Source organism: Lepidochelys kempii, chromosome 6 (assembly GCF_965140285.1).
Source record: "Lepidochelys kempii isolate rLepKem1 chromosome 6, rLepKem1.hap1, whole genome shotgun sequence".
NCBI classification, from domain to species: Eukaryota; Metazoa; Chordata; order Testudines; family Cheloniidae; genus Lepidochelys; species Lepidochelys kempii.
The window spans coordinates 120,951,952-120,965,270 of NC_136385.1; the positions used below are offsets into that span (position 1 = coordinate 120,951,952).

General features: G+C 40.1%; 1 protein-coding gene across 6 annotated transcripts in view; it reads right to left on the bottom strand.

The window, feature by feature from the left end:
- MNAT1 (MNAT1 component of CDK activating kinase) overlaps positions 1 to 13,319 on the bottom strand; it is a 187,168-nt gene that overhangs the window by 105,970 nt on the left and 67,879 nt on the right. For 4 of the 6 annotated variants that reach the window (XM_073349924.1, XM_073349927.2, XM_073349926.2 and 1 more), the window contains exons 4-6: positions 10,346 to 10,449; positions 7,061 to 7,201; positions 1,739 to 1,888 (exon numbers count right to left, since the gene is read on the bottom strand). In XM_073349924.1, coding sequence (XP_073206025.1) covers positions 1,739 to 1,888; positions 7,061 to 7,201; positions 10,346 to 10,449 — 395 coding nt within the window. The remainder of the gene's footprint in view (positions 1 to 1,738; positions 1,889 to 7,060; positions 7,202 to 10,345; positions 10,450 to 13,319) is intronic. The other 2 variants (XM_073349925.1, XM_073349928.2) reach the window with 1 other exon arrangement.

The window sequence follows — 13,319 nt, forward strand, 5'->3', positions numbered from 1 at the left end:
TAGATCTATGCAGCTGCCTTTATGAACTAAGTGCATAATCTCCTCAAAGAATGAGAATTATATTTGTTTGACAAGATCTGTTTTCCAGAAAACCATGCTGACTGACATTGTATTTGTTTCCTTTAAGTCTTTACGAACGGATTCCTTTATCAATCATCTTTTCCATTATTTTGGCCAAGATTGATGTAGGGATAACCAGCCTATAGTTACCGCTTACCTTTTTTGAATATTGGCACATTAACACTCTTCCGGTATTTTGGAATTTCCCTGGTATTCCAATAGTTCACAAAAATTATCAGTAGCAGACCAGAGATTACCTCAGCCAACTCTTTTAGCACCCTTAGGCACAAGTTACCTGGGCCTGTCTATTTTAAAATGTGTATCCCTAGTAGATAGTGTTTAATAGCTCTCTGTTTAGAAATGACCTGGAAAGTACTTCTTCATCCTCATGTGATACAAGCACATCATTCTGCTTCTTTCCAAATACAAAACTAACAATTGTTAAGACGTCCTCATGACATACTCCAATGGTTCCTAAGTCCGAGAATTAAAAATACATAGGAACATTTTGCAGGAAAAAAGGAATAATTAATGCAGCCATCCAGTTGTTTCTAAACAAAATAAGAGTCTTTTTCTGTTAATTCTCTTTACACAATCAAATACACTAGTTTATAGCCCATACTAACAATTCCTAATCCTTGTAGACACAAATAAAATCAACAGAAGAAAACATTCCATGTTAGAGGAACGCAAAAAAAATTGTTTTTATATATAATCTTATAGCTGCAAGTACCCACCTACTATTTGTCAAAAGCTGACACTGTGCTTGGTGCTGTAAAGACAGAGTAAGATGCAAATGCAGTTCTCAAGGGGCTCATGTTATAATTCAGACAGAGAATAGTCCAGACACCCATGACAAAACAGACTGATGTCACAGAGATGCAGGGTTGGGTGCTGGGAGTTTTTTTAATTTTGTCTGTTCTAGGGATTTTTTGAGTATCAATATCGGGTTATGGTTTTGTGGATTATTCAGTCAGTAATGAGAAGATGATTTTAGAAGGAATTTTTACAGTCTTTTCAGGAGACGTTGGAAAATAGATCCATTATTGAGTAGAAAGGATAAAAAAAGATTAGTAACTTGTGATTTGTTTTTATCAAATCCTGAACAGAAGAAATATTTATTTCAGAAAAGAAAATAACATTTATATCATGTTGTGACAGAAAGAATGGAGTTATAAAAACAGGAAAGCTGACAGATCCTTATTACCACAGAACTACTAACATATTTGCCGTTAGAAAAATACTCGTCTCTGCTGTTCTCACTGATTGAGAATGTGTTCTTATTGATGTGACACAGATTTCCAGATTCTCTCTGACACACACAACCTTCTAGTGCACAAAAGAAGCAAAAGGAGCACCAGTCCTTTTCTGAAGCTTCTAGAATTTTAGCTTTCAGAACAGTTACATCAAGCGATGGGGCAAAAAAAGGAACTTTCAATGGATCGATTACATCACAAAAGTTGCAAGGGCAAAATGCACAAAATCTCTTACATTCCAACTACTAGAATGCCGATATTCTTGAATTGCTCTCTTTAAATTACACCAATAATTAGGAACTATACTTATCATTGGTCCGTGTGCTAATGCAAGTCAAATTTAAAAGATATAAATGATCTCAGACTGGGAAAAGCTGTGCTTTTTGAAACAGTGAAATAAAAAGGAAACAAAGAAGTCTTACCATTTTGATGCCAGTGGAAAATGTGACTGGTTTGACTGGTCTGGGTTTTTCCAGCTGCATTTCTAGCTGCGTAGATCTGTCTTTATGTTGAGCTAAGAGCAGGGAGGCCGGCAGATGGGAACTTTCCTGTAAACATGTTGAAAACACAGACTGAAATATTCAAAAGAAAAAGAATTAATGCTGCTCATTCTTCACGACTACAAATTGTGTCTGAAAAGGCCATCACCAGCAGAAAGAGATTACGCTAAATATTCTCTATATGAGAAACAGTTTACAGCAAACAATCACTTTCAGTAATAAGAAAAAGCTGCAGCAGCCTCATAAATCAGCGTAATCTGCAAACAACCATTTTTATAGAATCCACATTAAAGACAATATAACAGAGTCCTTATTGCAACCAGCCAATGCAACCATATTTATTAAAATAAAAAAAATTAGAACTTAATCACAGAAGGGGTAGTACAAAGTAGTATAACTTGGATCAGATGTTTATCTAAGACACATTCTTTCTACAAATGAATTCAGACCAGTTTGAAATTGTTTCCCATTAGATTTCACCTGAGGCCGTTTGGAAATGATCCTTGCTCTGCCTTGCACAATGGCACCATTGTAAGTGCAACCAACAGCATATTTATTTTTTCCTTTACCAACTTATTTTTAGGGAAGCCAGCCAATTTTTTTTTAAATATAAAAGTAATAAAATAAATAGTTAACTTGCTTAACTACTTAAAATCTTACATTTAGGTTACAACAAAAAGATTTTTAACATGTATACACATACCACATTCCAAGTAGAGGTAGACAAATTATTGGCTAAATATTTCTCTATTAAAACTAGTCCGATTATCTCTGAGCCCTGAAATACTCTGACTTCTCTTTACTGTGGAAGTGGGGCAGGGGGAGATCAGAGCGGTTTATTCCCAGACTCCCTTGCTGCAGCACTTTATGCACAATGCGCTCAAGACAGCAGATCCATTTCTGTTCTGGGGAACCAAGGAACTACTGCTTTGTGAACCAAATTTGCTACTAACTTATAAAGCAATTGAATCCTCAAAGCCAGATTGTGACTATAAATATTTTATTTTTAAAAGTTTAAGATAGAAAAATGACTTTCAATGGGAGTTAGGTGCCTACGAGCCTTTGAAAGTCTCCTGAAGTGATATAGAACCATCAAGCAGTGCCCATACTTACTACTGTAAGATTAATGTCCCCTCTTCATCTTTCCTATTGCTTGTTATGCTCACTCACTGACTTGTCTTAAAATAGACTGTGGGTTTCAGGGCAGAGATTGTATCTCACAGTGGGACCTGATCTGGGGTGAGGGATAATACAAATGACAGTGAGGAACAGCACAGTCCTGAAAATGCCGGGGTACAGGTTCAGTACCCTTACTCTCTTCTGCATAGGGACTTCTCCCCTTCCAGTTTACATGCAACTGAAAAGAGAATTTGGACCACTCATTTGCTGTGTTAGCGCCTGAATCTCTGAGCACCTGCATATCATCCAATACACTCATAGTCCAAGTGCGCGCTACAAGTGCTGCTATTCTGCAGCAAATTGTTGAGAAGACCCTACTGAATGCGATATTTTTTTAATTTCAGATTTAATGTGCACTATATGGCTGGGGGGCTCCTTAAGCTTTTTATCCTCCACCCACTTATCACGTTTGTTGTATTTCTCATGCGACAACAAAAGGCAGCCAATTTCTAAGCTAACTTCTCAGCAGTTTCTACATTAGCAGAGAGATACACAGTTCTGGGAAATCAGCATTGCACACTGCTTTTGATTCATTGTTTGTCCTATGTAATAAGCACACAGCCATTTTAGTTAACTATCACTACAGAGCAGTAAAGAGATCGATATCATAGACCAGATCCTGCAAACATTTAATGTATACAGGTAACTTTCCGTATGTGAAAAACACATTGAAATCAATGCAAGCATTTGCCCCAGGATTGTTAGTCATGTGCATAAGTGTCTACAGGATCAGAACTCACAGCTTGGAGGGAAAGGGTGTGGGGGGACTAAGATGGCTTTAAGCTACCTCCACATCTTCCTGATTCTGGGAGCAGGAGATACATCCCCCACAGCGTAATTAAGAGAACCATGGAGGAGCTAAGTCACAGAAGCCTGTCCCTACCTGCCTTCAGACAGCATCACTGCCCAGAATTCCCTCAGCACAATGTGCTTCATCCTTGCCCGGACACGCACTCCCTGTGCCACTCAGCCTCTGGCGCACACCCCCCAGCATAAAAGGTGCTGGGAGCAGGGCTGAGAATCTCAACCGTCATGCACAGGGGAATTAATGACATCTCTAGCACTATCAGTATACAATCACACCACGTGTTCAATATTGTATGTAAAGACAAGTTTACACATTTTGCTCAGACCCAGGATCTGAAAGTCTGGACAGGAAGAAGCATTGCTCAGCGTGACCCATGAAGAGAATAAAGATTTAAATTACAACTGGCATTTTAGTGAAAAGTGGCAGCCATGGAGAAGTCATTTGAAACACTGCCAGCATGAAATCCGTCTAATCCTATATTGGGAGATAGTACGGTGTTGCGGCTAGGACAATGGACTGTGATTCAGGAGACCTGGGTTCTATTCCTGGCCTGGCAACAGCCCTGCGGAGTGACCTTGGACAAGTCACATTACCTGTCTATGCCTCTGTTTCCCCTCCTACCTTGTGCCTGTCTGGTCTACTTAAATTGTAAGCTCTTTGGAGAAAAACAGTCTATTGTATTAATATAGCATCTAGCTCAATGGCTGAAGCCTCTGCTACTGTAATCCACATAAAGTGTAAGAAGCTGTGAACTAGTCTTCAAACTTGCTTTAAAATTTGAACATTAAGGGCAAAATTTTCTCTTGTTGTTGCATGAGACCTCTTAATTCTGCTATTTGTGTGCACTGCTCTCTCAATGACTATGAACTTAATATATGACTGGAGAGCAGGATATTGGAGCTGAGATCTCTTGTGTGCATCTCATATAAATATTTGCCATAAGTTTTTTCGTATTGTTAAATCAATGTTAAAGCACTTTGGAGAAAGCAATGAAAGGAGTATACACTCAACTATTCTCTGTGAAACAATTCCTAAACAGAGGGTGCATTAAGGAGAGAGAAATTTAAAATTAATGAGTGAAATCCTGGCCTCTTTGGAGTTAATGTGAGTTTTGTGATTGATCAGTGGAGCCAGGATTTCACTCCATATGTTACTAAAATGCATATCTTTACCTATAGTTCTAATACTCAATTTTTAAATCCATGTTGACAATTTTCACTTTTGTTTATATTGTGTTTATCTTTTTCATTTCTCTCAATGAAAAAAATGACATTTGTTTTACAGTTAGCTTCACTTTCAGATTTGCAACACAGCAATGTTTAGGCTTTGGGTACTGCAGGGGGGATGTTTAAAAATAAGTGTTCTCATAGAAATTGTAGGAGTTATTGAAGAAACTTATTTCTGCTGGTTTTATAAAAGCATAATTTTACAAAACTAAGCTTTGAGCCAAATTTCGCAGTCCACTTTCAAAACTAGAGAGACATTCTAAAGTTTTCTTACTTTCCTTCTCTGCCTTAATATTACTTGTTGTTTTAAAAATATTTAGATATGTTTTAATAGCAACGCATGTGCAATCAGAGTTAAATTACCTATTTGGTCATGTTATAAAGATTATTTATAACTGCTCTTTTCGCAAGCCATCTGGCGAACTGTATTTCCAGTAAAACCAACTGCTGTGTAAGAAAACAATGTTGGCCCCTACTAAATTAAAAGTGTTTTTTAAAGCAGGATTGAACACACATTTTAAAGTCAGAAACCAGTTCAAAACCTTTTTCCAAGCCATTAAGGAAATATACTAAGTGTACAGTGGAGTTATTAATTGGCCTGCTAGTCAGACTATGCCTAACTAAGCAGATCATGAGCATTACTACCTTAAAAGTTATAAGACTCTGCTGGATATAAAATCTCAGATTGTTGGGGGATTTCCCTTTCTGTTGGGATACATCCACTGGAGTAAAACAAGGGGCCTTTCTGCACATCTATGCTGATGTCTAAGGAAAATGAAACACCAGCTCCTTTCAAAGAATCCAATAAAAGGCTGCCACGAACCTTGGCCCCGGGGCAAGGCAGTTCCTCAGCACAGTCCCTAAAACCGTAAAACAAACTCCTAAATCACATAACACCAATATCTCTACATTTTAGTGGATCTCCCCTTTGGGTCAAAGAAGAATTCTGCATTCTCAGGAAGGGAAGAAAGTAAGTTACATCTTCAAAAACAACCAGAAATAAAATGCAAGAGAACTGGGTTAAATGTAACTTAAATGTGAGAACCAAATGAAAGCAAAGCAAAGAAATTCAGAATTAAGGTTGACACCACATTCTTAAAACACCCTACCAGCATAACAATATTTTTATATAGATTTCCATGCTTTTCTGGTTTTTCTCTGCCCATATTTTTATTTATAAATGTGCATGTGCGGCACACACACAGTTCTAAGACTCTCTCGTACCGCGCATGAGTGTAACAGTACGTTGAGTTGCAAATCCACATTAGACCACACATGCAGGGCATAGGCTGCCCTGTGATCCTAAATCACTACTGAATTTTGGGTGCACAAAGAATGATGGATTAAGAGGAAATCTAGAAGCAATCCCAGAAAATAGGTCACTTTCCAAAAGTTTTTAAAAATAGCTAACCACTATAGATTTCCAAGAACATACTATACCTAACTTAACAAAATAGACCTCTTTTCTCACCACAGTTGTCAATACGCCTCCTATTGTTTGCTAATATTTTCAGTGCGCAAAGCAGATATCCTGATCCTGTACAGTAATTTCTTACAGACGTAGGGATAGGGGAACAGTCAGTTGCTAATTTAATGGATGGGCTTGGTAGACTCACTGGGATAGCCTTTCTGAAATACCAGCACCTTGAATGGTCACAATGAAGTACAATACAGAACACGGACTTTTTAAAACAGGCTTGGAGAAAAAAAATGGGATGGATTACAGCTAGAAGCACCAAAAAAAACCAAACAAACAAACAAAAAAAAACAAAAACAAAAAAAAAACCCACACCTTCTTACTCAGTCCAATCGCCTGCATTGTGCATGATTACTCCCTGCATCATTCCTGCTAGTGTCTTACCAGATCTGTTCTCAAATGTTTGTAGGATGAAAGAAAATTAATTAAAAAATAAATATTAAATGTACAAAACTGATATTTTGTATCCACAGCATAAGTAGTACAATTCCATGTCTGAAGCCCCAAGAACTGAATTTAAAGCTCAAAATCTGTAGTTCTGTTTTGATACCCACCAGTTCATCCAGAAGTGCCTGTTTATTCTTCCTTTTTATAATCTGTTGCATTTGTTCCTCTTTCTGTATGAACAGTCGCCTTTGCTCGTTTTCCTGTCGTTCCACTTCTAAAGCTTCCTCCAGCTCCTCTTGCTCCCGAGTCTAAAACAGGAATATGAGAAATTTATTATGGAAAAAATTCTACATTTGGCAGATAAAGTGCTGCCATGGTGCCCTTCCCCCAAGTAAAGGGTGTTATCCTAATGTCTTGGGCAGGGATCTAGAGACAGGCAATGAAAATGATTAGAGACATGGGTAAGGCAAACACTTCCTCTGAAAAGTCTGCGACTCTAGTTTAAAAAAGGAAACAAAAAAAGAGGGTATAGCATAGGGAAAGTGAATTTGGTGCTCCTATTCACCCTCTCTGACAGTACAACAGCAAGGGGAGATTCAACTAAACTGAAGGGCAACAAATTTAAACTGACCACTTATTTAAAAAAATACAGTTGATAATTAACCCGTAGAATGTATTGACACAAGAGATAATTGAGGCCAAGAGCTCATTAGGAGTCATATCCATAATGAAAATAACCACAGTTACATCAGACAGGGATATAAACATGTATGCTTCAGGAAATAAGCCAATCACAAACCGATGGGGCTTAGGAAGAATGACCCCACCTTGGGCAGGTTATGTCATCGTAATCCCCTATGTTGTTTCATGAATCTTCCTAGAACATAAGGCCATACTGAGTCAGACCAATGGTCCATCTAGCCCACTATCCTGTCTTCCAACAGTGGCCAGTGCCAGATGATTCAGAGGGAGTGAATAGAACAGGGCAATTTATCAAATGATCCATCCTGTCGTCCAGTCCCACCTTCTAGCAGCGAGAGGTTTGGGGACACCTAGATCATGGAGTTACATCTCTGACCATCTAGGCTAATAGCCATTCATGGACCTATCCTCCATGAACTTATCTAATTCTTTTCTGAACCCCGTTATGTTTTTGAGTTTCACAACACCCCCTGGCAATGAGTTCCACAGGTTGACTGTGCATTGTGTGAAGTTCTTCCTTTCATTTGTTTTAAAACTGCTGCCTATTAATTTCATTGAGTGACTCCTGGTTCATACGTTATGTGAAGGGGGAAATAAAAACTTCCTTATTCACTTTTTCCATACCATTCATGATTTTATAGATCTCTATCATACTTCTCTCATTTGTCTCTTTTCTAAAATGAACTGTCCCAGTCTTTTTAATCTCTCCCCATATGGAAGCTTTTCCATACCTCTAATCATTTTTGCTGCTCTTCTCTGTACTTTTTTCAATTCTAATACATCTTTTTTGAGATGGGGCAACCAGAACTGCATGCAGTATTCAACATGTGGGTATACATGGATTTATACAGTGCCATTACAATGCCTTCTGACAGGGGTGCTGAAACAATTTTTATAGTGGGGGTGCTGAAAGCCATTGAACCAAACCGTAAACCCTGTATATAATGGAATCCACTTCAAGCCAGGGGGTGTGGTAGCACCCATGCCTTCTGTCTTCTTAGCTATCCCTTTCCTAATGGTTCCTAACATTCTTGGATGTTTGGCTGCTGCTGCACATTGAGCAGCTGTTGTCAGACAACTATCCACAATGACTCCAACATCTCTTTCTTGAGTTGTAATAGCTAAATTAGACCCCTTTGCTTTGTATGTATAGCTGGGGTTATGTTTTTCTATGTACATTACTTTGCATTTATTTACATTGAATTTCACCTGCCACTTTCTTGCCCAGTCACTCAGTTTTATGAGTTCCCTTTAAAGTCTTTTCATTCAGCTTTGGACTTAACTATCTTGAGTAATTTTGTATCATTTGCAAACTTTGCCACCTCACTCTTTACCTTTTTTTCTAAATCATTTATGAATATGTTGAACAGCACTGGTCCCAATACAGATCCTTAGGGGACCCCGCTATTTACCTGTCTCCTCTGATGCATCTGATATTGGACAGTTGGACGGGACATCAGACTACATGGACCTCTTGTCTGATCTGATATGGCAGTTGCTATGTTCCTACAAGTTATACATGACCTGAATGATCTTTGATTTCAGAAAAGGAAATACAGTGCATCACCTTTGCCCTCACTGCTTTATACACATACATGGATATATGGAGGAGCTCTCTATTTGTTAAAACAACAAGGAGTCCTTGTGGCACCTTAAAGACTAACAAATTTATTTGGACATAAGCTTTCATGGGCTAAAACCCACTTAAACTCTCTATTTGTTGGTACTACTCCAGTTCAACACCTTCCTTCACAAACAAGGGAAACTCTTTGGTTCTCAGAAGGAAATGGTTCAAATTTATTATTTTCAGACTCCAAACTCCTAATGACAGGTTTCAGAGTAGCAGCCATGTTATTCTGTATCCCCAAAAAGAAAAGGAGTACTTGTGGCACCTTAGAGACTAACACATTTATTTTACTAATGTGAGTGTTGAGTGCAAAAGGAATGCAGGATCAGGCCTTATTGTGTCATTTCTGTTACTATATTTGCCTGAATTGAAATATTTTCTTCTTGAAATGATATATATTTTTAATGCTAGAAGAAACACTTAAAACATTATAAATAAAAAAATCCTTACCAGGCTACTTTTAAAGGAGAGCAGAACTCTGTCTGAATCATATTTTAATGAAAAACCTACAGGAAAGTATGTATGGCCCCCATACAGACCACGTGTTTTATAGCCCTCTAAGAAGCAGTATCATCATTAGCATTTAAAAAGGCTTTTGTCTTGTTAAAGTATAAAAGTTTGTTTCACTATCACTTGTTTTAGATTTTGCATAAGCCAGGCCTTTGTTTTCCCATTCTCCAACTCTCTCTTGGGAGCTTCATAATGTCTGTGTCTGGATTTTCTTTTCTTCCTTTGGATGAGAAAGAAATTATTGTCCTAGAGTAGGAACGAACACAGTCTCTCCTGAATATTGTCCAAATACACTGCCAGCATACATATGTTTGAAGAGCCTGCATTTACTACCTAGCTATGTCAGTCCCTCTCTCTCTCTCTCTAAACCCTCGTCAAAACAATGAGCACACAAAATTCAGTTGTCAACATGATCTCCTGAAGCAAGCAATCTTTAATAGAGGAGAATACTTGCACATCACGTTTTTCTTACTATGGAGTGTGTCAGTGTGTGTGTCGGAGTCTCTTCTTTTTCCTTTTCTCCTCTAAGACAGCATTTTACAACTATTCCGCTTTAAAATACTTAATTCCTCAACTATTGAATAAGAATTTTTTTAAAAAACAGCAAACTAACCAGTTTTATCTTGTTTTTCTGAATGACTTCTTTGTTATCCTTCTGGTAATTATCCATTTTCTTTTTGGTGTTCTCCAAATCCACATTGTTCGTCAAGTTAAACACTGTATTGATATTTAAAAAAAGATGCATGAAATCATAGTATTAATCTGGTATGCGCACACACACAACCATAGCCAATAAGTATTATTCTTATTTAATGCTCCTTGTCCCTACTACATTAGCAGCATATACCTAATTGAATACGGCAAAAAATCACTTGGACACACAAAGGCCAGATCCTGATCTTTGTTACATCACCGTCAACTCCATAGCAACTTAATTTACTTAAATGGAGTTCTTGCAAACGTCTTCCTGCATAACTGAAAGTAGAACCTGATGTTTTGCTTCCTTCATGGGATACTGGTAGAGTAATCCCCTGAACAGCAACCATAGCCAAGACGCACAAAAATTAGCCATAAACTACTTGTTATAAAGGCCAAGAAGAACCTAGACCAGAGGTCCCCAAATTGTGGGGCACCACCCCCCATCCACACAGGGATACTGAGGGGCATTCAGGGGTGATGGCAGGCTGGGCCAGCCCCAACAGGGGGCAGGGAGGACGCGCCACCCAGCCCCCGCCCAACCCCCACCCCCATCCCCATCCCTGGCTCCCGGAACGGTGCATAACCCCATCCTCAGCCTTGGCACGGCTCTGCACCTGGCTGGGGGCCCGGCTGCCGAACCCCACCACAGTCTGACTGTGGCTCTGCTCCTGCTCCCGCCCTCCGCCTCTGGCCATGGCTCCATCCCTGCCCCCTGACCCACGCTTAGCCTCTTACCCTTTTCCACGTCCATCCCCCCGCCCCCAAGCCGCGGCCCTGTTCCTGGCCCTGGCTCCTGGGGGCCAGGAGGAAGAGAAGAGCAGGGGATTGCAGACAGGAGCAATGGGGAGCAAGATCTTCAAAAGTTTGGGGACCAATGAACTAGACTAAGTAGAATACACACACACCCCTCGTTACAAACGAGGCCCTTCCATTTCCTACGGGTCATTTGCCCTTGCTGAAAATCTCCACATTTATGCAAAGATCCATAAAAAGAAAAACAAGTTAACCTATTACTCAGTGCCATGTGTTGTGCTAAGCCTTCTTTGTACACAACAAATATTAGGAGGATTTTTCTCATTTAAGTTATGCAGCAAGATGAAGGATATGCAGCCAGGCCCTTTGTTTCGCTTAACATTCCCAATCATGTATATCTGAACTAAAGATGCCTCCAGGAATAGAGCAGCTTCTGTAGCAGGCAGATTGAAAGAACTAGGTGTGCAGGGGATTAGTAATTAGATACAGAGCCTTTCACCACTAGGTCACTGGTTCAAACTGGGGTCAAGTCAATTCTGACTCAAAGTCATTATCACATGAAGATCATTTGGTGGCCTCAGTCCAGTTCAGAGTGGACACCAGAGAGATCACCATACCCCTAAAACTAGCATAGATAGCAACCCACTCAGCACGAATCAACATGGAGACTGTACAGTCCAATCACACTCTTTATGTGGCCCCTCCAGAACATGGCTGAGGTACATTGACATGAAAGAGCAGGGAAGCTCGCACTGTCACTGTTAAACCCCTCACAAACTAAAAAGGACACAGTCCCAGCAACAAAAAGCTTGCAATCTGAATCATGAGGAGAGGAAGATGTTCCCGGGGCTAAAGTGCTATCCTGGGAGTCAGGAGTTCAGGGTTCAATACCTGTTCTGTCACAGACTTCTTGTATGACCTTGGACAAGTCACTTTGTCTCTGTGCCTCAGTTTCCCCCCACATCTGTAAAATGGGGATAGCACTGCCCTACCTTGTGGTGCTGTTGGGAGGAAAAAACATATTCAAGATGGTGAGATGCTCAGATCCCCAGTGGTGGTGCCGCATAAGTGCCTTACACACACATAAAGAAAAGGAGGACTTGTGGCACCTTAGAGACTAACAAATTTATTTGAGCATATGCTTTCATGAGCTACATGCATCCGATGAAGTGAGCTGTAGCTCACGAAAGCTTATGCTCAAATAAATTTGTTAGTCTCTAAGGTGCCACAAGTACATCTTTTCTTTTTGCGGATACAGACTAACACGGCTGCTACTCTGAAACCTGTCATTATATACACATGTGAATCACAGAAGATTAGGGTTGAAAGATCTCAGGAGGTCATCTAGTCCAACCCCCTGCTCAAAGCAGGACCAACCCCAATTAAATCATCCTAGCCAGGGCTTTGTCAAGCCAGGCCTTAAAAACCTCTAAGAATGGAGATTCCACCACCTCCCTAGGTAACCCATTCCAGTGCTTCACCCTCCTCCTAGTGAAATAGTGTTTCCTAATATCCAACCTATATCTCCCCCATTGCAACTTGAGACCATTGCTCCTTGTTCTGTCTTCTGCCATCCTCTTTCGAACCTTCAGGTAGTTGAAGGCTGCTATCAGATCCCCCTCACTCTTCTCTTCTGCAGACTACATAAGCCCAATTCCCTCAGCCTCTCCTCATAAGTCATGTGCCCCAGCCCCCAATCATTTTTGTTGCCCTCCATTGGACTCTCCAATTTGTCCACAGCCTTTCTGTAGTGGGGAGCCCAAAACTGGACGCAATACTCCAGATGTGGCCTCACCAGTGCCGAATAGAGGGGAATGATCAGTTCCCTCGATCTGCTGGCAATGCTCCTACTCATGTAGCCCAAAATGCCGTTAGCCTTCTTGGCAACAAGAGCACACTGTTGATTCATATCCAGCTTCTCATCCACTGTAAACCCCAGCTCCTTTTCTGTAGGACTGCCATTTAGCCAGTTGGTCCTCAGCCTGTAGCAGTGCATGGGATTCTTCCGTCCTCAGTGCAGGACTCTGCACTGTCCTTGTTGAACCTCATCAGATTTCTTTTGACCCAATTCTCCAATTTGTCTAGGTCACTCTGGACCCTATGCCTATCCTCCAGCGTATCTACCTCTCCCCCAA